Raw genomic sequence first — 26,529 nt, 5'->3', positions numbered from 1 at the left:
CTCTAGTTTTTTGCAAAGAAATTGCTTAATGAAGATAAAGAGAAAGTTTTGAGGGCACTATCAGACTGGAGACCTCCTGTTTTGCAGAGTAGAATCTCATTGTAAGGGAGCCTGCAGGGGTGTGGAGGTGTTTCCAGGGAACAGAGCAGAAGATGCTTCTCCTTCTCCTCCTCCTCCTCCTCCCCCTCCTTCTCCTTCCCCTCCCCCTCTCCTTTTTCTGTTTCTTCCCTTTCTCTTCCTCCTTCTTAGCTCTAACAGTAAAACCCTTTTTATTTGGCAAGTTTCAGAATTACAGAAAGTTGCAAAGATAGTACAGAGAATTCCCATTCTCCTTTGCCTAGATTCCCCAGATGTTGGCATTTTACCAACATTTCTCCCCGTGTGTGTAGATGCGTGCTTCTGAGACATCTGTGAGTAATTGCCGAAATGATGCCCTTTTACCTCCAAACATTTCAGTGGGGACTTTCAGAAAAATATAAGGACATTCTCTTGCATAATCAAAGGTCAGTGATGAAAATCAGAAAATGAGTACCGAGGGGCGCCTGGGTGGCTCAGTCAGTTAAGCGTCCAACTTCAGCTCAGGTCATGATCTCGCAGTTCATGAGTTCGAGCCCCACGTTGGGCTCTGTGCTGACAGCTCAGAGCCTGGAGCCTGCTTCGGATTCTGTGTGCCTCTTTCTCTCTGTCTGCCCTCCCCCCACTTGCAATCTCTCTCTCTCTCTCAAAATAAATAAACATCAAAAAATTTCAAAAGAAAATATTGATGTAATGGTGGTGTCTTATCAAAAATCTCTGAACCTTATTCCAAATTTGCCACTGGTATTCTAATCCAGACTCATACATGGCATTTATTTGTCCTGTCCCTTAATTTCCTTTCATTTGGATCAGTTCCTCAGTTCTTTGTCTTTTCTGACCTTGACAGTCCACTCATTTTGCAGAATGTTCCCCAATCTGGGCTTGTCTTCTCACGATTGCCGGGATGTTATGTGTTCTGTGCAGGAATATCACAGAAGTGAGGAGGTGTCCTTCTCAGGCAGGGAGACATGTCGTGTACTCTCCTTTCTCTGCTGCAGGGAACATGCAGCCTGACCCTCTGCTGGAGCGTGAGGAGCTTCCAGACAGTGCCCCGCCCTTCCTGGGCTTCCTGGAAGAATGGGCCCTTGAAATGAGTTTTGAAGAATAAGAAAAAGCTTTGAGATAAAGATTGAGGGAAAGTAACTCTGGAGGAGGAAACAGCGCGTTTGGCTGAAGGTGAGAAAGCATGTTGCACTAGGGACCTGCCGGCAATTCCGGTAATTTCGTGTGGCCTCTGCGGAAGCCTATGCGCATCACCGTCTCTCTCCTCCTGGCTCCGCTCACCCCATGCTCTCCTCCACCTGTTACCCCTTCCCCACCTCTTTCCTTCTCCTCTCTTGCCTGGAAAATTCCCACTCAGCCTTCAGAACCCAGTGGAGGTACTTCCCTTCTCCGGCTGCCTGAGAGCCGTAAAGAGCATAGCTTTGGAGTCCGGTGAGCCTGGGTTCAAATCCTGCCTCTGTCGCTTGAGCAAGTGAACAATCCTGAGCAAATATTTAACCTCTCTGAGACCCGGTTTCCTTCTTGGACAGATGAAAGGTTGTGGCTGATGCCTCACTGCCTGTCACAGGCCTGGCTACTCTGGACAAGTGCCTCACTTCCGGGAGCTACAGCCTGTCAAGTCCCATGATTTCTGAAAGTTCCGGGGCCTTAATTCTCATGCTTTTCTCTTGTAGATTTCCACACCTGTGTGTGCCACCATTTGGCCTTGCACTGAGTGCAGACATGAGGCTCAAGGCCTTCACCATTCTCGAAAAGATATTCAATACACTCGTCACTTTTGAGTTTAGTAAGCTCACTGCAGATTGGGGCGGGGGGGGGGGCTGTGGGAAGACAACATGTGTCCCATTGGGGGCCTTCTGCCCCCTTGGGGCCAGTGTCCCAGCCCCCTTGACCTCTGCCCCCTCCCGAAGCCCAGGCATGCTGCCACTTTGGCTTACTCATCTAACCAAACTTCCATCTTCCCATGGAAACTGAAGATTAGGAGGAAGGGCTGGATCTCAAGGTGGCCCTGTGGAGATGGCGGGACAGACGGCCCCATGGCGGCCCACATGGCTGCTGGGCGAGCAGGTTGTAAGATTTGTCCAGGCCCTGTGTCACCGTGGATGACCCACCCCCCACCTTGCCTTCTACTTTCTCAACCCCCTTGACTACCCACTCTTCAAATCCCATGACGTTGTCATCACTAATAATAGTGTCACCTCCAAAATCTTGACTTCAAGCTGCCTGTTGTCAGAGCACCATCCTTTGACCACTTAGTCCATTGTGATGCTTAATTTTGTGTGTGACTGGATCCAGGGATGCCCAGCTCTCTGGTTAAACGTCATTTTCCGGGATGTCTGTGAGGGTGTTTCCAGATAAGATTAGCATTTGAATTGGTTGACTCAGTAAAGTAAATTGCCTTCCTCATTGTGGGTGGGCATCATTCCATCAGTTGAATGCTGAATAGAACAAAAAGATGGAGGAAGGAAGAATTCACACACCTCTCTTTTCTTTTCTGCCTGGATGTTTGAACTGGGACATCTCATCCCATCTCCTGCCCTTGGACTGGAATTTACATCACGGGCGCCCCTGGTTCTCAGGTCTTCGGACTTGGACTGAATCGTACCACTGGTTTTCTTGGTTTCCAGCTTGTAGATGGCAGACCGTGGGGTTTCTCAGCCTCCATAATCGTGTGAACCACTTTTTCATGATAAATTCCTTTTACATCCTATTGTTTCCCTCTCGAGAACATTGACTAATGCTTCTATTATTCTCACTCCAGCACGTCTTCAACGTTATTGAGTCCCTCACTATCTTAGCCCTCATACTTTCTCGTCATCAATCACCCCACGTAGTCTAATCTTCTGACCTCATCTTTCTCTATCTTGTCCCCATTGGCTGTGCTTCAGCCACATTGACCTCCTCTCATATCCTGGAAAACATCTAGCTTTTTCCACTTTAAAGCCTTTGTGGGGCACCTGGGTGGCTCAGTCGGTTAAGCGTCGGACTTCGGCTCAGGTCATGTTCTCGCGGTCCGTGAATTCAAGCCCCGCGTCGGGCTCTGTGCTGACAGCTCATAGCCTGGAGCCTGCTTCAGATTCTGTGTCTCCCTCTCTCTCTGACCCTCCCCCATTCATTCTCTGTCTCTCTCTGTCTCAAAAATAAATAAATGTTAAAAAGTTTTTAAAGATTTTGTGCCTATTTCCTTTGTCTGCAATATTCTCTCTGCTTTTGTTTGTTTTTTGGTTTTGATTCAAAGCAATTTTGTTGGATACATGCAATATTTGTAAAATACGTAGCATGTTTAAAGAAAAAAAAACATACCTTATGTTCATGTACCCATCTGTCATTAGCCATTTACCGTCAACTCTGTGAGCTCCTCTGATTCCAGCCCTTCTTCTCCCCGCCCCAAGATAAAATGGCTGAATTTCGTATTGAGCATTCTCTTGTTTTTCTTTATGGTTTGCTTGCTTGTATCTTTAAACAACACAGTGTTTACATTGCATTTCCATGAAACCTGCTGTTTCACTCTGCTTTATGTTCCTGAGGTTCATCATGATACTGAGTGAGGCTGTAATGCATTCCTTTTCCCTGCTATGTAGTATTTTATTGCATTAAAACACCAAGATGCAATTATCTGTTTTATATCCTACCGTTGGTGGACATTTGAGCCTACCCCACTCTTTGCTATTACAACAAAACTGTAGACTTTCGCAGACATATCTCCTAATATGCACGTACAAGTTCCTCCAGGGTATATGCCTAGGTGTGGACTAGTGATTTCTAGGATAGAAGTATGTCAGCACTTTCTAGGTAACACAAAATTGTTTTCAAAGTGGCTGTACCAACTTGTACTCTCTTCAGCAGTGACTAAGAATTCCCGTTGCTCTAGATTCTTGCTACTATCTGGTGGCTTTAAAATTGTTGCCAATCTGATAGAAAGGGATAGCTCATTATGCTTCTAATTTTCATTTTGCCGCTTACTTGCCTTGATCCCTGCGGGCTGGTTCCCACTTATGATTCAAATTTGAGATGAAATAATCACCACCTTGAAATGCCTTGGCCACTCAACTCCGTTGCCCTATCTTCATTCTTACTATCTGATATCTTCTTTTCTCTCTTCTTAAAAAATGTTTGTCGGTCTCTTGTATTCCTTCTTATCCAGGGTGTGTGCCCTGTAGCTGCTTAATAGATTTCTTGAATGTTTGTTAAGTGAATGAATGGGCTAGCTTCAATTCTGTTTAGATCAGTATTTGCTGGCTGATGACGCCAGCTTCCTTCTTGTTTGGCTCAAGCCTCTCTTTCACATTGCTTTCAGTTTCTTTTCGTACATTCTCCATGGTCTTCCCTTCCATTTCTGTCCACTTTTCTCTTTGTTCTCCTTGTTGCTAAATTCTTTCTTCATGGCAAGCTCTCCCTCTTGCTTCCACACTTGCTGCCACAAGTGCTTCCACACTCATAGCTTTCAAAACCAACTTCTCCTATACCCAGCTCTCTTCCACCCTGCCTGGCATCCACTGGGGCAATGGTCAGTCAAAAGCCATCTGGATTCTAGAAGACAAGGAAAGAGCAAACAAAACCGTCATTCATTCAAGTCATCCACAAAGAACCCAGAGAAAGATCTCTGTGGGTCCACGTCTTTTGTTAGAGGTGAGTAACTCTAGAGGCAAAAGCTACATGCTGTCTGGAGTTCATTTCGACTTCAGCTTTCCTTCGCATATACTGTCGAATTTCGCAAATTGGTATTGCAACAGCAGGAAATGAGGGTTGATATACGTGGAATATAGAGCCATGTATCATCCAAAAAAGTTTTAAAGACAAATGAGGAAAAAAACCATTCCTTGTCTTCTGATTGTTGGAAGTAATTTTAATTTTTTTTGTGTGTGATACTCTTCTGGAATACACTAACATGTTACTACTTTTTTCTCCTTTTAAAGTTTACTAAGTTTGGAGAGAGAAAGAGAGTGGAAGTAGGGGAGTGGCAGAGAGAGAGGGAGACAGAGGATGCAAAGTGGGTTCTGCCCTGACAGCAAGAGAGCCCTACGCAGGGCTCAGAGTCAGGAACCGTGAGATCATGACCTGAGCCGAAGTCGGATGCTTCAGTAACCGAGCCACTCAGGCACCCCTGCCGTGTTACTGGAAATTCACCAAGACACAAATTCAGCTTTCATCATATATTTCAAATATTGTTCTCAAAAATGATTATTGAATGCTGCATAAGCATGGCAGGTTACCTACATGCTCCTTTCCCCCTCCCTCCTAGAATCCTATTAAAATGACTTTAGGGTCACCTGGCTGGCTCAGTCAGTTAATCGTCCGACTTTGACTCAGGTCAAGATCTCACGGTTCATGAGTTCCAGCCCCGCATCAGGCTCTATGCTGACTGCTTTGGATTCTGTGTCTCCCTCTTTCTCTGCTCCTCCCCTGTTCTCACTCTCTCTCCCTCAAAAATAAATAAACATTAAAAAAATTTTTTTAAATACTATAAAGGAAGTAAGAAAATACAAAAGTCCACGAAGGCAAAGTAAATCGGATAGGAAACAGCATCAGATGAAAGAGATTTCAACAGAGTTTTGGGTGCTGGAGCATTTACAGCTAATGTTGGTGGCTATAGAGAGGGAGCATGATGGGGGAAGTCAGGGATTCCTTTTTAGAGCCACAGAAAGGCTCTGCACAGGTGTGAGGGGCCGTGAGGCCAAGGGCTGAGAATAAGGAATTTCCTGGAAGTCTGTCTGTGGAGCAGACAACTGCAGTTGCCCTGTGCATGTGATGCTTTTCTGAAACATACTGCCCTGTCCTCTGCACTTAGGCAACTGCCCTCCCCCTGGAGAAACCGAAGACTTATCCTCAGAAGTTGGAGGCTTATTCTCTAAAGAAATTGAACGTAAGAAACTTGGGAGCATCACAGGGAAGAGGAGTGGGGAGAGATGGGATACAATTAAGTGAAAATCTGCCCTTTAAATAGGAGGCTCTCAGCCCCCTCCCCACACTCTAGTTGGCAGCCAGGCTTGCAGTCTTCCCCACCCCTGAGGACAGGATCGGAGGATTCTACGGTGGAGCCTGTGAATGAACCTGGAGAAAGGATCCCAGGCCAGGTACTGTTATTGGTGGGTCTTCCAATGAAAAAATGAGCTTGGGGCACCTGGGTGGCTCAGTCGGTTAAGCGTTGACTCTTGGTTTCGGCTCAGGTCACGATCTCGCAGTTTGTGGGTTCGAGCCCCGCGTTGGGCTCTGTGCTGTTAGCGCAGAGCCTGCTTGGGATTGTGTCTCCCTCTCTCTCTCTCTGCCCCTCCCCTGCTTTCTCCCTCCCTCTCTCTCTCAAAAATAAATAAACATTAAAAAAAGGAAAGAAAAAGCGGACTTGCCAATGATCTCCTGTGATGAGGTCCCACAAATACTCTCAGCTGAGCTTCATGCTTAACTATGAATGAATAGGCAACATTGCCAAACATTTTGAGTGGTTTCCAAAATGAAAGATAAGAAAGGGGGGGGGGCACTGAGGAAACATTATGCTGAAAACAGGAAAAAAATAACTTCATCTTTAAAAAAATTTTTTAAACGTTTATTTATTTTTGAGAGACTGAGAATGAGCAGAGAAGGGACAGAGAGAGAGGGAGACACGGAATCTGAAGCAAGCTCCAGGCTCTGAGCTGGAGTACAGAGCCCAATGCAGGGTTTGAACCCATGAACCGTGAGATCATGACCTGAACCGAAGTCAGTTGTTTAACCGACTGAGCCACCCAGGTGCCCCCCCAAATAACTTTAAATTAATATTCTATAGTGAAGGAGGAAGGATGAGACTATAAAGGGGTAGCACAAGGGGGATCTTCGTGGTGATGTGTTTTATGTGATAAAATGACACAGAATTATGCACATGCCTTGGACCAATGTCAGTTTCTTGGTTTTTGATATTGTATTATAAGTATGCAATGGGGGAAACTAGGCAAAAGGGTGAGGGGTGCTTGGGACCTCCCTGTCCATCTTTGCAATTTCCTGCCAATTCTATAATTATTTCAAAATAAAAAGTTTAACAAAAGCCAATATCCCCAATGAGTTAAGAAAAGATATTACATCCCAAACAAAAAAGAAGTACTATAAAAAATAAGCAAAGGAATAAACATTTGAGGTTAAAAATGGTACCTTTCCCCAAAATTAAAGGGCCGAAGAAATCTCACATAAAATAGAAGTGAAATAAAGCAGTGGAAAATGTGGGAGAAAAAAAATAAAAGAATCAGACTTGTCTCGAATGTCCAATATGAACGAACAGGACTTTCATAAAGCAGAAGAGAGAAAGCAGAAGGAAGTCATGAAAACAAATAAAGCAATGCAATGAGAGAAGTTCTCAGAACTGAAGGACAGAGTTCCCGGCGGCAGGGCTCGCTGAGTGCCCAGCGCAAAAGACTCACACCAAAGCTCATCATTATGTAGTTGCACAACGCAAGAGGTAAGATTCTAAAACCTTCTGGGGAGAGAGAGAGAGAGAGAGAGAGAGAGAGAAAGCAACAACAATCTACAAAGGCTTATGAGCTGAATAGCAATGCCAGAGCTAGTAGACAAGGTTCCATGCTGCGGGACCCCGAATTCTATAAGCCACACACATGGAGGCTGGATTAAAGGCATTTTCAAAGCCCTCAAAAGAATCGTCTCCCTTCTATGCTTTCTTGGGAAACTACCAGAGTCTGTCCTCCCCCAAAATAAAGGAATAAACCAAGAAAGAGGAAGATGCGGGTCCAGAAAAAGAAGATCTAACACAGGAGAACGGCACATGAAAAGTCCTGAGATGGCAGTGGAGGAAAATGATGGGACGAACTGTGTGCAGCAGGTGTGGGCAGAAGATAGTCCAGTTTGGAGCAGGAGAACAGGGCTTCCAAGGAAAAACGCTGAAAATAGCCGATCTGTTTGAGTGCCTAGAAATTGTGACTGGTGAGCAGCACATGACAATAGTAAGGAACATCTGGGACACTTAGCCATGCACTTAGTGGACCCGTTCTGCAGCGCACTGGCTTCACCAATAGGATTACTCGATTTTGGAATTTTAGAGCTGGAAGGTGTCTTAGACACCATACAGTCCAATATCTGGTTTTACCGTTGAGGATCCTGAGAACCCGAAAGTTTCAGCACATTGCCCAGCCCTGCAGTGGTTACAAAGCAATATGAAGTGGAGGCCAATTGTCCTGACTCTTGGTCGTTACCAGGGTTCCTTGAAATTCCTGAAGGAAGATGAATTTCCTCTGAGACTCCTGCTGAAGGATCTTCAGGCTCCATGTGGTGTAGGGATCCAGCAGAAGGGCCAGGTTGTCTCCCGGGTAGGAGCATAGTGTGGAGGATGGGTACGGGCTTCCAAAACAGATCTGGGTCATGTTCCAGCTGTATCTGCCACTAGCAGAATACCTTTGGAAAAAGTAACAAAGTACTTCGATTCTCAAAGCCTCAGTTTCTTGGTAAACGTTCCACCTCCAAGGTGGCTCTGAAGATTAGAGATGCAGAACTGAACTCTCTGGTGTTCCCTCTTGGGGTAGGCAGAAAAAGGCCCCTGCACCCCCCACCCCCGCCCAAAGATGTCTCCATTCTAACTCCTGGAGCCTTATGTGGTATTTCCTGGCAATGGGGAAATTAAGGTTTCAGGTGGAATTAAGCCTGCTAATCAGCTGATCTCGAGGAGCTTATCCCAGATTCGCCGATGAGCAGTGTAATCACAAAGGTCCTTAGAAGGAGGTAGAAGAGAAAGAATCAGAGAGACTGTGGGATTATTGAGCCCGCCACTCTTGGTTTCCAAGATGCAGGAGTGGATCCACGAGCCAAGGAATATAGGCAGCCTTTAGAGCTGGAAAGGGCAAGAAAATGGACTCATCCCTAGACCATCCAGAAGGAACACACCTTTGCCTACACCTTGACGTCAACCCAGTAAAACCCATTTTAGACTTCAGAACTCCAGAACGATAAAGGTAATACAAGCATGTTGTTTTAAGCCACTGGTCTGTGGTAATTTGTGTCCCAGCAGCTATAGGAAATGAATCGACCTTTCGCCTGAATGTTGTTCCTCTTCCCCCAGAGCGGCCTTTGCCTCGTCGTTTGGTTAGACGCAGCTTTTTGGAGGACACTCATAGTGGTATTCTTGGGCAGAACCCCTGCTGTAACATCAGACAACCAAAGCATAAAGGCTGCTTCTTCGCGGGGTGTCGCTTCTCTCTTGATGCTTCTCAAGTCCTTTTAGCTAGTTTGGCTACAGCTGAACTGGAAGCAATGGTTTGCATTTGGAACGCCTCACGCTCGTGAATGCAAATGGACTCGAAAATAGCTGGTAATCGGGTATGTTTTTTGCCTGCTCGATGATACATTTTTTTTTAGTTACAGCTGCAGTCTTTCCAGAAGGCGCTGCCCTCTTGCAAGGTGTCAGATGCTAGTCGCCAGGAAATGGTTGAGAGAGAGGCAACGGCGAGGTTCTGCACTGACTGGCAGCGGTGGCGGACGGTTTGTGGTCTCTGCCCCTTGCGACAGCCACCATCCTGTTTGACACAGCCATTTGATGCAGCGTGAAAGCCGCTGCAGCAGGAGTGAGGGTGTCTGTTTGACCTACTTTTTTATACTCAGGGGCAGGTATCGGGATTGGCGCGTTGGGTAACCACGTGCCAGTTAAGTTCCATACAATCCGACCACGTGCCCGTTAAGTTCCATACAATCCGACCACGTGCCCGTTAAGTTCCACACAATTCTCTGTCTGCAGAGACACTATAACATGACCATTGCCAGTGATGAGTTTATATAAGAAATGGAGAAAATGCAGGGTGAAGCTCCACCTGGTTTTGGTACATCCGTGCCCACACGCTTCCAGTCACGTGGGTTGGCCGCTCTCAGCCTCTCTGGCGGTGCTGATGATGGCGCCGATGTGGGCTGTTGAGAAGGGGAGCGGAGCAAACTTCTTTCTGGTTCCTCGAAGGAGACAAGCCGTTCCTACTTCTGGAGCAAGCTGTGGAAGTGTGGGTTACTTTTAGCTTCTCCCTTTTCTAAATTTTTCTTTTCCTTTTTTTTTAAATTTTTTTTTTAATGTTTTTTATTTATTTTTGGGACAGAGAGAGACAGAGCATGAACGGGGGAGGGGCAGAGAGAGAGGGAGACACAGAATCGGAAACAGGCTCCAGGCTCCGAGCCATCAGCCCAGAGCCCGACACGGGGCTCGAACTCACGGACCGCGAGATCGTGACCTGGCTGAAGTCGGACGCTTAACCGACTGCGCCACCCAGGCGCCCCTTCTTTTCCTTTTAAAAATAAAATAGCGAGGGGCACCCGGGTGGCTCAGTCGGCTAAGGGTCCGCCTCGTGATTTCGGCCAAGGTCATGATCTCACAGTTCATGAGATCCAGTGCTGCATGGGGCTCCGTGCTGACCATGCAGAGTCTGCTTGAGATTCTCTCTCTCCCTCTCTCTTTGCCCCTCCCCCACTCATCTTCTCTGTCTCTCCCAAAAGAAATAAACTAAAAAATGAAATGAAAAAGGGGCACCTGGGTGGCTCAGTTGGTTGAGCGTCCGACTTTGGCTGGGGTCATGATCTCATGGTTCCTGGGTTCCAGCCCCACGTCGGGCTCTGTGCAGACAGCTCAGAGCCTGGAGCCTGCTTCGGGTTCTGTGTCTCCCTCTCTCTGCCCCTCCCCTGCTCATGCTCGGTCTCTCTCTCAAAAATAAATAAACATTAAAAAAATGTTTTAATGAAATAAAATAAAATAAATAAAATAAAAAATAAAATAAAATAGCAAAGGCTGGCTCCCAGTAGAATAGTGAAGCATTTCATCCATTTGTTTAGGATTTCTGTCATGTTTGCTCCCTACAAAATTCAGAAGAAAATAGGACATTTAAGATAAACACAACTGAAATAACCACAGTAAAGTATGGTTTTCCCCCATCAAATGATTAAATATTTCAAAAGATAATCCTCAATGTGTTGGTGAATGTGTGGTATGTACCACAAGCAGGAGGTACAGATTTTCCAGAGGGCAAATTGACTTCCTCTACCAGGAACCCTAAACATGTTAATGTTTGTGACCCTGAAATTTTACTGTTCAGATCCTTCCTTTTAAAACTCACCCAACTAGGGGCGCCTGGGTGGCGCAGTCGGTTAAGCGTCCGACTTCAGCCAGGTCACGATCTCGCGGTCCGTGAGTTCGAGCCCCGCGTCAGGCTCTGGGCTGATGGCTCAGAGCCTGGAGCCTGTTTCCGATTCTGTGTCTCCCTCTCTCTCTGCCCCTCCCCCGTTCATGCTCTGTCTCTCTCTGTCCCAAAAATAAATAAAAAACGTTGAAAAAAAAAAATAAAAAAAAAAAAAATAAAACTCACCCAACTCTTGGGGCGCCTGGGTGACTCAGTTGGTTAAGCGTCTGACTTTGGCTCAGGCCATGATCTTGTGGTTCACGAGTTCAAGCCCCGAGTCAGGCTCTGTGCTGACAGCTGAGAGCCTGAAGCCTGCTTCAGGTTCTGCCCCTCCCCCACTCACGCTGGCTCTCTCTCTGTCTCAAAAATACATAAAAACGTTATAAAAAATGTAAAACTCATCCAGCTCTTGATTTCAGCTCAGGTCACGGTCTCACAGTTTGGGAGATGAAGCCACCCGCCACCCTGCCGGGCGAGGAGCCCGCTTGGGATTGTCTCTCTCCCCTTCTCTCTGCCCCTTCCCTGCTTGTTCTCCCCGCTTGTTCTCTCTCACTCTCTCAGAATAAATAAATACATAAAAGTAAACTAAAAAAAAAAAAATAAATCCAACTCATCCCTTCAGTTTCATCACCTGTAAAATCAAGCTATTAATAGAAACTGTTAGTGATGTAAGAATAGCGGACATCTGGCCCACAGTGTGTGCTTAGCAATCGTTAGGCGTTGTTATTGATGGAAAAGGAAGAGCCCTTCCAGATAAAAATTATTGCAGCATCATGGCATAGAGATTTCAGGCATGGATAGCCACCATATGCCTGAGCACACCTGAAACCCATTCTAGGAAGAGAGCTTTGGCTCACCCACTTGCCATTCAGCTCTTGAAATAGATCTCTTCAGATGTCTCAAAGTTATGTAAATTGGAGATCTTGATTTAATTCAGACATATGGTCATAAAAAGGGGTGAGGACTTCCTTGACATAAGAAAACTGCACATGTTATTTTTAATGGGATACTTCTGGGCCAACTTAGTGTTCTCTTGAGGGAACACTCTGGTGAGCGCCCTGTTCCTGGAGTTGCGTGTTAAGTGTGGGCTTACCAACCTTTCTCAGCAGGCACTGCTGTAGAGCTATGATATGGGGCTCTTTGAAGGTTTTCAAAGAGCTTTGAAGATGGCACTTTCTGGGCCCCTGCGGAAAGGGGATCCAGACTGGCTTTGGCTGGGAAGGAGTGGGCTGTGGTTTAGATAAGGAGATCAAGTTCTGTTGTGAAATAAAAGGAGAATACTGCTGTTTAGGAAGGCAGTAAAAATGGTGCATGGCAGGAAGTCACAGAAAATAGGGAAGACAGAGCTCTAGTGGTTATGGGATAGAGGCTCAGTGACCTGGGCCCTGAGTAAAAGAGAGTGGTCAGAATGGGAGGGGAGACTGTCGGGGGCTGGGGGGTGAGAGGAAGGGCTGGGGGAGAAGACTTCTAGGCCTATGCTGGGTCCCTCTCGTGCATCCAGGAACATCCTTGAATGGTGTCTTTATCACTGACCACCCAGCCTTCACCCACGTGGAAACCACTAAGTCCAGCTCTGAGCTGCACACAGGAGGAAACGGGGCTCCACCTGCTCCTGTACCTTTCCAGCCGCCAGACTAGCAGGTGTGACCCCCCCCCCCCCCCCGGCCAGCAATGCCATAGGCCGGCTTCTGTCCAACTGCCCAGTGCAGACACTTCCCCCACAACCTCCCAGGATACCTAAAACCCAAGAGGGGCGCTGGGGAAGCTCCGGTCTTCAGCTTGGGCACAGGTCCTGCCAAACTGAGCAACATCTAGACCCTCAGGCTGGGATAGTGCTTAAGGACATCCCCGTTACCCTTACAATGCGAGATTATCTTCCTACTTCTTTTAAAGCTATTTGCCTTTTACACAGGAAACACTGTCCACCGTGCCCACTGAGAGCTCGGAAGAGCTGTGATTCCATTTGCGCAAAGGAGCGCAGGCAAGGAGCGAGCTCTAATCGTCATGATAACAAACGCTCTCTATTATCGTAATGGAATGAACGCGGTTGGAATCCAAATACGGGGACATTTGAGGGCTCCTCGAGCTTTGCCAAAAGGAACCCTGTGGATCACTTTGGGTCTCTTTTTTGGCATATTGCCAGATAGAAGGGGAAATAAAATGGGAAAGTTCCAGTGAAGGCAGTTCTTTCTGTGATGTATGATGTTACAAAGAACTGTCCTTGTCTGGATGCTGTTTTTTTTTTTTTTTTTTTTTTTTTTTAATTTTTTTTCAACGTTTTTTATTTATTTTTGGGACAGAGAGAGACAGAGCATGAACGGGGGCAGAGAGAGAGGGAGACACAGAATCGGAAACAGGCTCCAGGCTCCGAGCCATCAGCCCAGAGCCTGACGCGGGGCTCGAACTCACGGACCGCGAGATCGTGACCTGGCTGAAGTCGGACGCTTAACCGACTGCGCCACCCAGGCGCCCCTGGATGCTGTTTTAAGGTCTGTTTATTACCGTGCTTTTGGACCAAGAGAATCCTCAGTTAAGTTCAATTGGAAATCTGGTGCCCGAGCAAGTATCTCCCAATTAATAATGACTTATTTCTAACTGTCTCTGTATCTGTCCTCGGCCTTCTGGAGACTATTGATCTGGTTGTTGAGCCAAGTTTTGCATTACTATAAATTACTCGGGTAATTCTTACTTTTTAGTGCCTCACTTTTCAAATTAGAAGCATATGACAGAAGCGAGAGTGACTCAGGGAGCAAAAAAAATGCCATTGGTGTGCCTTTCTTTTTAGTACAAAAAATTGATACAACCCATAAGCTATATGAAATTGAGCTAGAGAAAAGTAAAAGAAGAAAATCGAGCCATTATTTCTACAATTTTAAGTAACCCCATGGTTTTCACCGAACTTTAAAATATTATGGTAAGTGGCTTGGCTGAGTTCCTGAGGAAAACGCCCCTTTCCCGCATGAAGTATCAACTCAAGACCAATCTAGTCATAATACTATTCTGGGCATATCCCTGGCTTCTGCTGAATTTCTAAACGTCAGCTTTCTGTATTTGAAATATACTGAAAATTTAACTGGTTTGGATTTTCCCAGCAATGAAACGAATTCAGCAAGTTGATGTGGAAATGCTGAGGAGGGTTGGACATTTCAAATTTGATGTGACACTTTGAGGACACAGACTCCTATTGTCATGCTCTAGGTGTCAGGAGACATCCTTTCCAATTTTCAGGAGCAGCCAGGGTAGAAATTCTCTCAAAAGGGACGAGTAGTTCCACTGCCTCGGATTCAAGCATTGCCTGTGGGTCATGAGGGACCTGATGGGGAAGCTGGTGTGGCTGCTTTTCTGAGCAAGTGAGACCCAGTGAAGGGGGGGAGGCAGCTGGGGGCAGCACAGAAGGAGTAATTTGACCCTCCCCCCACCCCTCCCCCCCACTGGCCCTTTGTAACGTCTTTCAAGAACTGGTTCTTTCCTGCCTCTGCAAGAAATCTCTGGTAGATGCCAGAAGTCCTTCCTGCCCCTTTGGGTCATATGACCAGTATCATTGCAGCAACAAAGCATCCAGTCCAGTGTGGCAGTCATACTGGAAGCTCTTAAGCAAGTGAGAATAGTACCGAGTCAGGCTTGAAACCCACAGTGGGGTAGGGGCCCTAATCAACTGTGCTTGTCACCCCCTGGCTACTCTCCCCCCCCCCCCCCCCCCCCGCTTGCTCTCCCATCGCTTCTCTGTAGTTTCTGATGCTTTCCGAGTGATGCCAAGGGTGAACGGGATGGGAGAAAAGGACACAGTCTTTGTCACCGGCACTGCCGTGATCAGACATTGTGCCTTTTGGCCTTGCTGGGTGCTCAGTTGGACTCCATCTGGGCAATGTAGTGGGTTTCTTGGAGAGGCCCCCCACTCACCAGGAATCTGCCACTGCAGCTCCCACGAGCCGTCACAAAACTAGTTTGTCCTCTTCTTTCCTAGCTCTTTGGTTGGGAATGTTCCGTCTAACACCTCAATTTGGAAACGTATCATTTTGTCTTAAGCATTTAAAAGTGGGAATGCCGAGAGTCACATTTTAGCATCCTATTATCGTTGCTAACCAGGACGAAACAATAGCTTAGCAACCTAGCTCGGATGCATGCGTCTGTAAGGTGCTAACGTGTACCCAGAGAGAAGCTTAGTTGGGGAGTTTTTTATTTTTTAAGTTCATTTATTTATTTTGAGACAGAGAATGCAAGCAGGGAGGGGCAGAGAGAGAGAGGGGGAGAAAGAGAAACCCAAGCGGGCTCTGTGAAGTCAGCACGAAGCCCAACGTGGGGCTCAAACCCACGAACCGTGAGATCATGACCTGAGCTGAAATCAAGAGTCGGCGGACGGGGGCGCCTGGGTGGCGTAGTCGGTTAAGCGTCCGACTTCAGCCAGGTCACGATCTCGCGGTCGGTGACTTCGAGCCCCGCGTCAGGCTCTGGGCTGATGGCTCGGAGCCTGGAGCCTGTTTCCGATTCTGTGTCTCCCTCTCTCTCTGCCCCTCCCCCATTCATGCTCTGTCTCTCTCTGTCCCAAAAATAAATAAAAAACGTTGAAAAAAAAAAATTTTAAGAGTCGGCAGACGTTTAATCCACTAAGCTGCCCAGGTGCCCCTGGGGAATTATTTTATTAAGGAGTCAGAAGCAGAACAGGCTGAGCAGGTGAGAGCGTGAGGATTGCTTAGTAAAGTCTGCAGCGAGCTGGGGACTATGATAACGTGGGGCTGGCATTTTCCACCGTGGTGCATGTTGGCCACTCAATAACATGCTTATATGCTGTTCCTAGGCTTTCTTGGCTTGCTGGTTTAGAAGACATTTTATTTTCTTTTAAGAGGTATACAGGGGTATAAAAAGGAAAATAATTTGACCAGAAGTGGTCGATTTGTTCCTTGCCAGTAAGTAGGTCAGAGTCTGATGAGGTGAGAGAGCCTGCCTGACTCCCTGCCCTACTGCACAAATAGCCTTGCAGGTAAATCAGTTTGCTTACCCTTGTCCCCAACCTAATGTATAAACCTAAGTGAAATCAGGTTCAAAAGGGAGTTAAGACCAGCTGAAGGGAAAAAGAAATGATCTAAAAGCATATTACTTTAGTAGAGGGAATATGACTCTCTCCTAATGTATTTGATTGTAGTGTATTACAAGCTGTATCTGTTAAGATTAAATTTGGCTGGAGATAACAGAAAAGCCCAAAATATTGATGGCTACAACAAGATAGAAATTGAGTTCTTTCCATGTACAAGGTAGGCATACCAGTCTGATATTGTGGCTTATGGTGTCACCAAGGACCTAGGCTCCTACCTTCTATTTTCGAGGTGACCTCATGGCCCAAAATGGCTACTGGAACTCCAGCCATCCTGTCTGCATTCCAGGCTAGAGACAAGGGGAGAGATTAAAGAGCAAAACGAGTCTTCTCTCAAATCAATCTGTTCCCTTTAACCAGCCCTCCTGGAGTCCTACCAACACTTTCACTTAGATTTCATTGCCATGAGGTAGTGACTGAATCTAGCTTCAAGGGAGCCTGGGAAACAAAGTACTTTATACTGGGAGACAATTGTGCCTAGTTAAAAATCAAGATTCTACTTCAAAGGAGGGAAAGGAAAAAGGAAATGTGAATAATCCGTCTTCTGTGCCACACAGGTAATACTAAAAAAACAATGGCTTTAAAATCCCTCCTTTCCTTCAGTATATGAAAGTGCTTTGCAAATTATAAAATATTTAGGCAATGTAATCTGCTTTACAATGGTATGTAAGGGGCTGAAGTGTTGTGAAGACAGCACATTATTTGATGAGAGATTCAGTGAGCAAATTAAGAGCATTTAAATCATACTGTCTTTTTCTCCTTATAAATAACTTGAAGATTGTGAGCAAATACCTGAATTATTTTTTAAATGAGAATATATAGTCTGACATCTTGTCTGAGGCTGACAATAGATCAGAATATTTAAAACTGTGAAGTCACTTATGCAGTATATTGTTAGAGTCACTTTCTGTTGCGTGGAGAATTTATTCAGTTGAATAAATGTAGAAAAAGTCCCTGCTGTGGGCCAGACACCATGCTAGAAAATACGTTAAAAACCAACAAAAGGGAAAACAACCTCCGCTATTTGTAAGAAGAAAAAAAGGAACAATTTATGAGAATGCAAATTCCATGAAGACAGGAACTTTTGTCTCTTTCATTCACTGCTGTCATTGAAGTGTCCTACACAAGTGTCTGTCACACAAAAAGAACTCAACAAATATTTGTTAATTGAATGAATGAACAAATAAATGAATTCATCCGGAAAAATACCTGCCACTTACTCTAAAAAGACCAAAAAACTATCTTGGAAAAGAAAACCGACTAATCAATTCAAAAGTGACTATATGTCTGATTTTATACAATATATGTATTTCTGAGGAGCAGAATATTAAATCATATTTAGAGCTATTTTATTTAAAAAAATTTTTAATGTTTATTTATTTTTGAGAGGGAGCACAAGCAAGGGAGGGGCAGAGAGAGAGAGAGAGACACACAGGATCTGAAGGAGGTTCTAGGCTCCAAACTGTCAGCACAGAGCCCGACGCGGACCCCGAACTTACAAATCGCGAGATCATGACCTGAGCCAAAGTTGGACACTCAACTGACTGAGCCACCCAGGCGCCCCTCGAGCTGACAATTTAAAGGTGTCATATGAAGATTGATTTTATAAAACAAAGATCCTTTTATAAAGAGAATAATCACCTTTGGTTTGTTTGACAGATCTAGATTTTTAACTTTTTTTTTTTTAACATTTATTTATTTTTGAGACAGAGAGCATGAACAGGGGAGGGTCAGAGAAAGAGGGAGACACAGAATCTGAAACAGGCTCCAGGCCCTGAGCTGTCAGCACAGAGCTCAACGCAGGGCTCGAACCCACAGACCGTGAGATCATGACCTGAGCCGAAGTCGATGCTCAACCGACTGAGCCACCCAGGCGCCCCAGATCTAGATTTTTGAAATGTGACATTTGTATAAAGTCAACTCCACTTAGGTGTCCAGAAGAGAACAGAATATGAATTAAAACCAATATGCAGTTTTGAAGTATCACATCGTCTCTATAAAACTATTTTTTTCTATGACAAAGTGTTAGGCTTGGCAAATTGAGAGTGCAGTCAAGATTTTTCTCATGCTTCTTCTTCTCATGAAGTAGAAATCAAGGGAATCATTCCAGAGACTCCCCTTCTCCCTCATGCTCAACATCCTTTCTGCCAATTTTACATTCTAAATATTTCTAGAAAATTTTCCTCCCTATTACTACGGTCATGCCTTGTTGCAATTCCCAGCACCTTCTCTGAGTTTTCCAATCTGTTCACACAGTGGATCGTGTTATTATTCTTCCATTAAAATCTTCAATGGCTCTTCAGCAGCTAATGACCCTTCTTCGTATGGAATGTGAGAGCCTTAAGACTGCCCTGTTTACTTCTCTGGAATGTGAGAGCCTTATGACCCAGCCCTGTTTACTTCTCTGGCCTTAAGCCTTATCTCTGAAAAATCCTCTGCTGTGCAATTTACAACATTAACCCTGTTCATCTGGCTTAACAAATATGCCCTCCGGAAATCTTTCTTGAATCTCTATAATTGGTTCTGTGCTACTTCATTGTGGACACACCTCTGTCATAGAACATTCCACATGATACTTTATCCAAAGAGCCTATATTTCATGGCATGTAGTAGGTACTCAATAAATCACTGGCGAAACTTGAACTCACCTGGGGAAGAAGCGATCTCCAGGGAACACTAGCTTGAAAGTTTTACTCAAATAAGTTTAATGTGATCATTATTTATTTTCTTTATTCTGCTACAAAACAACAAATCTTCAGGGGTCCCCAGAGGTATGCAGCAGAAGGGCCCTTTGGCCTCCCGCACATATGTCCTCCCACAACCACTTTATGATCAAACGTGTAGCATTTCTTATTGGTGAAAAACAGGAATTCCTGACGTGTTAGGAAAGAGTGGCTCGGATGGTCAAAATGGGTTGGCGCTCTTGATTTGTGGAGTTATGGATTTCTGAGATTAATTGGATTTGGAACATTTGTATTGTTTGCTAGCCAAAAGAATCCTATTTAAAGATTAGAAGTGCTTAACTAAGCACAACTTGGAGAAAACAGAAAAAAGAATCAATTTTTGCCATTAATCTCTACATCTTCCCCCTCCCCTAAATGTAATGAAAACAACAAATAAAAAAATATGAGAGATCCTCAACTGACCCTCAATCAATTGGAAATGTCCTTGTGTTGGTAATTTAAAAGTAGGAGAAATTGGAGAAACCCATGTTTAAAATCCATTTAAAAAGACAAACCACAACACCCTTGAAGGCCGCCATCGTGGTATCGGAGAAGGGAGAATTGGGTGGGGTCCTGTAATGCTCGCCACTTGACCTCTGTTTTCCTTGACGTTATTGGAAGTAAGGACCCAGGGTCTGGGATTTTGGTAGGGATGGAGCATTAGTAGAGGAGACTGGATGGCCCAGTCACCTCTCTGGAACAGGACATTCCTTCCGCTTCCTAACAACCACCTCTGGGGCCTTAGGCCTTGACTCTGAGCCTGCAGGACGTGGAGGCCCTGGGTGGTACCATCTAGAATACTCACTGCAGCTGTACCTGCCGGGGCTGGAGAATGCTCTGGGCTGCCTCAGTTGAGGGCTGGTGCTTCCCCATTTCCACCCTTGTGGTCTCTGGCAAGCAGTGACACTATGGAATCTCTTCAAATTGTCACTTGCGGTGCGTCGTTGGAAGGACAGTTTATGGGAGACAGATTATCAAGAGTACAGGCTCAGCATGCATGAATTCAGGTACGTGAAAGTAAAGAACTTCCTCGATGGGTTAAGGTCATGGTTATGGTTAAACAGGGATACCAGTAAGCGACTGCTGAGTCCCTGGAGCCCGGGAGATGTCACATACTTCTGTCTCCTTAGATTCCAAGCAGGAAATGACAGTCTACAACAAAGGGGCTTAGGAGGCTCTGCCCTCCCATCCCCAACCCCTGCCTTTGGCCACAGTCAGCTAAGCATGCTGATTCCATAGAGAGCTCTGATGGTGGCCAAGAGGACAAAGCAGAGAGCGACCAGAGCTGGCATCCAGTTTTTCGGAGCTGGGCAGAATATTCCTCGGAGCTCTATTGATCAAACTTTTGAGCTTAAAAATTCTGCTTTTTGAATAAGTGCATAAGCAATAATAGCCACGATTACTGCTCCCAATAAGATGCCAGCATTTTAACATAAACAATATAGGTCATACAGAAGAAAATCTCCCAATGGCTGAATTGCTATCATTATCATTATTACTACATAAATGATGTCACAGAGTATATGTGCCTGGATGGGGAGACTCTATATTGTGCGGATATCAGTTTTCTTCAGTTTCCAACAAAAATCCACAGTAGTTTATTTGGTGAAAGGGAGGGACATAATACACAACAATTTTAAAGATTTTAATAATTATTGTAGAAAAATAAAGGTATAAGGATAACTAAAAAGTATTGAGCAAAAAACAGCAATGAGTTGGAACTTGAGAAACCAGATATATTAATTAAGATGCAGTTTCAGTTAAAAGAATTAAAACCGTATGGTGTTGGCATCACAGAGAACAAGTTAGTGGACTAGAGTAGGAAGAAAAAAGACAAAAAACAGACCTAATTATATAGGAATTTAATGCATAGTAAAAGTGACGTTTCAAGTTGGTAGGGTGAAGCTTTAGTTGCTATTAGATGGGGACCTAATTTTTCAGCATTCTAGAAAGATTTAAATTTGGAGCCACCCCTCATGTTCCATACTAAAGTAATTTTGAAATGAATCGAGACTAAAAGGTAAAATAAACTACAGATGGATCTTTATGTAACTGGAAAGAAAGAAGGATTTGCTAAGCTTAGCAATCAAAGACAAAAACATAAGGGAATGAATTGATTTTGACCAGTATCTGCCCATTATCCCTAAACCCCGGCTCCTGGTAACCACTGTTTTACTCTCTACTCTGACCTTGACTTCTATAGATTCCACATATATGGGAGATCAGGCAGTATTTTTCTTTCCGTGTCTGGCTTATTTCACTATTCACTGACGTTATGTCGTAACTCCAGTTTCATCCATGATTTTGCAACCTAAAATTTAAAATCTTATGTCAAGAAGTAAATACATAAATGAAATAAAATCTTCTTGTCAAAAAAACCCCCACTTTGAATAAAAATAAAAGGTTGGTCATAAATGGGGGGAAGAAAACCCCTTTCATCATAAATGACAGAAGGTAACATTCTCAACATATATAAACCATTACAAACCAGTAAGATGAACATATCCATAGAAGCATCAGAAAGAAGATGTAAAGGAAAAAATTACGAAAGATGACAGAATCATGATTATTTAACATGGAACCCAAATTAACTTTATTAGTAATAAAAGAAAGTGAAATAATCATATGTATGTACTTTCTATCTAATTGGCAATGCATATAGTTAATTAATTAACTAAAATCAACGATATTGTGGGTTTGGGGAAAAGGGCAGCTCACAGACTGCTGGTGAAAAGCTAAACTGATAATGAGGATAACAATTTAATCATAAGAATAAAAAGCTTTAAATCTCTGCACAATGTTCATCTAGCAATTTAAATGTCAGAAATTTTTGTTACAATCAAACAAAAACAAAAATAGATTTTGGCAACTATTTATCTTTGGTTTTATTACATTTATGAAATCTATTGTTGTTTACAACAGATAAACACCAGAGATAGTTTATTCAACAAGAGAATATTAGATAAGCAAGTTGGGGCATTTCCATGGCAACTTACCAATATTGGATATAAACAACCTAGAAAAATGTTTGCAATATATGACTCAGGGAAGAAAGACAGAAAGAAAATGTCGGCATTACATGATCCCATTAAAATCCCATTAAAACATTTTTATGTTTATTAGAGTAATTCATAATTAAACTGAAATTCAAACACTCAGAAGTGGAAACAATCACGTAATAGAAAGTGAAAGACCGTAGTCCCAGCCCCAGGTTCTATTTCCCAGAGGGCACCATGAATCCTTTGTTTATCATCCAGACAGTTTCTCCCACCCCCTTCTACATGTACCCAGATGTGTGCTCACACACATACTTGTTGTTACAGGATGACTTTGGGATTACCTTGAGAATTTTTTTTTACGTTTATTTATTTATTTTGAGAGAGAGAGAAAGAGCGCGCGAGCTGGGGAGGGGCAGAGAGAAGGAGAGACAATCCCAAGCAGGCTCCACGCCATCAGTGCATGGGGCTCGAATGCATGAACCACGAGACCATGAACCACGAGACCATGAACTGAGATGAGATCAAGAGTCAGACATTTAACCATTTAACCCACTGCACCACCCAGGGACCCTGGGATTACCTTGAGTATTTTACAGACAGACTGTTTCCATGATCCTTAGTCCTCCTTTGTGTTTAAATTTAATTAAGCACTCCCTACCTCAGGACTAAAAACAGGAAAAAATAGAGGTCCAAAGAAAGCAATGAAAGGAGGGAGGGAGAGTGAGAAGAAAAAATGAAAGTCAGGGCAAGTGAAGGAAAGGAAAGGGGGGAAAGGACCTACTTATTGAGATGTTTTGCACCAGGATAATGAACATCTAGAAAGAGAAACATTCGCCTGTCTCTGTTCTCTGCACTCTGGTGCTCATGGAGGTCTGGAGGTCCAGTGGCTTACACTGATCAATTTTTGAATGTTAAACTAGTCCTGGGATAACATTCCTAAATAATTTTTGTAGGATGAGATCTCGGGGATGACAGTGTATGGCTGAGATGAGAAGACAATAAAGTGCATTATGCCCAAACCTGCATCTTTATTTCTCTGACATCTTGGGGTGAGTCTTCTGACCTCTGGAGACCAGAGAATGTCCATGTTAGTGACCCTTAGAATCATCTGGAGAGAGAGTGATTATGAAGATTCCTGGAAACCATCCCCAGAGATTCTAATCTAGTAGGATTGGGGTGGATCTGGGATTCTGCATTTCCAAGAAGCTTACAGACGAAGTCAATATTGCTGCTATAGAATGTGACCCCCAAAAATTCTTTTAAAAAGCTACTGGAATAAGGAAGTTTCTTCTACATCCAGCTGCGTGCTTATACATGCTTAGAATTTCCCTGGAGGCAAAGACAAGAAGCTGGTAGCAATGTTTGCCTCTGAGGAGAATTGGAATCTGAAGGAAATTGATTGGAAAGACTAACTTTTCGCTCTGACCCAAATCTTGTTCCAAATGGGTACAATATATTAGTATTACATATTTGAAAGTGAACAAAATAAATATATTCCGCATGCCTCCAATTAAATATAAATGCACATACCTTTTGACCTAGCAACTTCACCTTTAGGGATTTATCTCGCAAACAGATTTAAACACGTGCAAATGACAATGTTATTCTTTGCAACGTTGTTGTTGTTTTTTTTTTTTTTTTTCATAACAAGAGGTTGTAAAAAGTCTAGAGTTCATTTGTACTGAACTGGTAAAGAAAACTATATACATTTCTCAATGGAATAATAGGCAATCGTAAAAAATAATAGAAGGTAATAATGTACTGATACAGAACCACCTCTATGGCATAGTTAAGAGGAAAGGTCCAAAAAGGAGTATATATCTGTTAATACTGTATAAATAGTAGGGAAGAAATATATTTACTTACTAGCTTACATATACAATAAAACATCCTGGAAGAATACAAAAAGCTTGGTATCACTGATTGCCTCTGAGACGGCAGGGCATTGGCGTTAAAGAATTTTTAAGATCTACTCTTTGGTATCTTTTGAATTTTATTTTTTTTTATTTATTTATTTTTTTAATTTTTTTTTTAACGTTTATTTTATTTATTTTTGAGACAGAGAGAGACAGAGCATGAATGGGGGAGGGTCACAGAGAGAAGGAGACACAGAATCTGAAACAGGCTCCAGGCTCTGAGCTGTCAGCACAGAGCCCAACGCGGGGCTCGAACCCATGGACCGTGAGATCATGACCTGAGCTGAAGTCGGACGCTTAACCAACTGAGCCACCCAGGCGCCCCTCTTTTGAATTTTAAATTATGTGATTATATTATCTAATAAATATCTTGTTAAGAATACTTGATAATTATCTTTTCATGTCAGGAAAAACAGAGCTATCTAATTTTTTAAGTGGCTGAATGATATGACCTTGTTGGATGTACCATATTTAACCAACTCTCTACTGATCAAAACTTAAAATGTTTCCAAGTGATCACTATTATATATATTTGCACCCAAATGCGAGTATTCTTGAGCAATAACTTCTTATAACTATGATGAAAATATATGTGCATTTAATTTTGTTACAGCTATTTAAATATTTAGCTCACATTTTTGTTATTGTTATTTGTTGTTGTCATTTATGCATTTTTGAGAGAGAGAGAGAGCACCCATGAGAGAGAGCAGGGGAGGGGGAGAGGGAGAGAGAGGATCTGAAGTGGTCTGTGTGCTGACAGCAGAGAGCCCAATGGGGGGCTTGAACTCACAAACCGGGAGATCGTGACCTCAGGAGGTCGGTCACTCAGCTGACTGAATCACTCCTGTACCCCCTTGTTGTTACTAAATGAAACACACACACCTGACATAATGTGAGTTTTCTGACATTCTCTAGAGATAAGATCCCTGTATAAATTTCAATCATGTGATTTCATCAAGTTTCATCATTAGCAATGACATTTTGGACTTCAATACACATAAAAATATGACGCATATGAAACAATTTTGTGCCATTCTGAAATTCAATTGTTTGTTATATCAAAATGCTCTTACCTTCCTGTTACCAAACACTAATTCTTAAAGAAGTAAGTTCTGCTGTATGCATATGTTGCTTTGCAATGTAATTTTGTAAGTTTTACCTTATTTTCTTGCCAGGCTATCTTTGGGTTTTTCTTTCAATTTTTTTTTTTTTTAATGTTTATTCATTTTTGAGAGAGAGAGCGAGAGCAGGGAAGGGGCAGAGAGAGAAAGGGAGACACAGAATCCGAAGCAGTCTCCAGGCTGTCAGCACAGAGCCCGACGTGGGGCTCGAACCCACGAACCATGAGATCTGACCTGAGCTGAAGTCAAATGCTTAACCAACTGAGCCACCCAGGCACCCCAATTGCCAGGCTATCTTTGAAGGCCTGGTGAGTGCTAGCACTGGCCTATGGAATCCGGCTTTATGAGATGAAGGTCAGGAGAACTGACAGATTGTACCAGTGTTCTAAAAGCCTGGGTAATGAATTCAGACAACTAAATATAGGACTGGAATAAATCTTTTATTACTGAAAACAATCCACAATGGAGATGGTTGGCACTGGGCAGATTTCCACAAAAATTCACGAACAGAATTCACATAGAGAACTTGGGTACATGGCTTTGAACCCATAGGAGGCACAAATGCCACTGGTTGACTTTGAAATGCTATCTTATCACTTGGAATGGATGCCCAAAAAAGCCAGTTGTAAGATAAATTGTGTTTTTTTGCGAAGGATTCTGTCAGTTCTCATTTTACGCCCAACATGCAATAAAAGAAATTTTCTAGATCTTCATTGAAATCCAAAGACCTTTTACTAATCTTCCTAAAGTAATTATTCTGCAACAATTCCCTCACAATCACAAAGTTCCTTAAGGAGCTGGGGTTACAAAGAGGCGTCACAGAAGACAGAACCTTTACTCTCAAAGACAGGAATTACCATATACACAAACTTTAATGGCTTTTAAAGTGGGACTCCTAAATCATTGTATGACTTATCAACTCAGAATTTAGAGCTCTTCTTTTACTGGGATCATTCTTTAAAATAAAACTGCTTTCCTTTACTTTTCTGTAGCAGTAGGAAGAACAGACATGGTACAAAACAGGAAGCTGTGTTGCTCCAAAAATATCACAGGATCGGATGACTCGAAAACCTTCACCAAACTTGGGACCGTGACACCATTCACATCTAGACGGGCTGTGAATGAGGAAACATCACGTCAATACTTAGTAAATATCTACTAAGGAAAAGACATCTTGCCTGATGCTGTGCAAGACTCAAAGTAGTTTAAAATGGGGCCCTTATCGTTATTGACCTTAGCATCTAATTAAAGAGCTAAAACATACACAAGTAAAAATTAAATGCTAAAAAATAGATATGTGAATACAAAACAATCCTAGTTTTCTAAAACAAAAAATATAGATGCATAGCAAGAAAACACTCTAAGGATAGACACAGAGAGAAAACAGTACTTATTCTTGGTCAATGTGATCACAGGACATTTTAAATGTCTTTATAAAGTTTTTCCATAGTTTTCAAATTTTCTGTAAGAACTACGTATTATT

The 26,529-nt window shown here is 43.4% G+C and overlaps 1 protein-coding gene and 1 long non-coding RNA gene across 5 annotated transcripts in view; one reads left to right on the top strand and one right to left on the bottom strand.

Annotated features, from left to right (window-relative positions):
• Positions 1-3,261: 3,261 nt before the first annotated feature.
• On the top strand, positions 3,262-26,172 carry LOC131485601 (uncharacterized). Its single transcript, XR_009248926.1, has 3 exons — positions 3,262-4,707; positions 5,867-5,941; positions 26,039-26,172. It is a non-coding gene; the product is annotated as an uncharacterized LOC131485601 (long non-coding RNA).
• LRRC63 (leucine rich repeat containing 63) overlaps positions 25,468-26,529 on the bottom strand; it is a 42,819-nt gene continuing 41,757 nt past the window's right edge. For all 4 annotated transcript variants that reach the window (XM_058685216.1, XM_058685233.1, XM_058685243.1 and 1 more), the window contains one exon: positions 25,468-26,161. In XM_058685216.1, the coding sequence (XP_058541199.1) occupies positions 25,942-26,161 (220 nt within the window). In that variant the 3' untranslated portion in view covers positions 25,468-25,941. The remainder of the gene's footprint in view (positions 26,162-26,529) is intronic.

Source organism: Neofelis nebulosa, chromosome 1, assembly GCF_028018385.1.
Source record: "Neofelis nebulosa isolate mNeoNeb1 chromosome 1, mNeoNeb1.pri, whole genome shotgun sequence".
NCBI classification, from domain to species: domain Eukaryota; kingdom Metazoa; phylum Chordata; class Mammalia; order Carnivora; family Felidae; genus Neofelis; species Neofelis nebulosa.
Note: the sequence above shows the minus strand (reverse complement) of the source record. Positions and strands in the feature narration are given on the sequence as shown.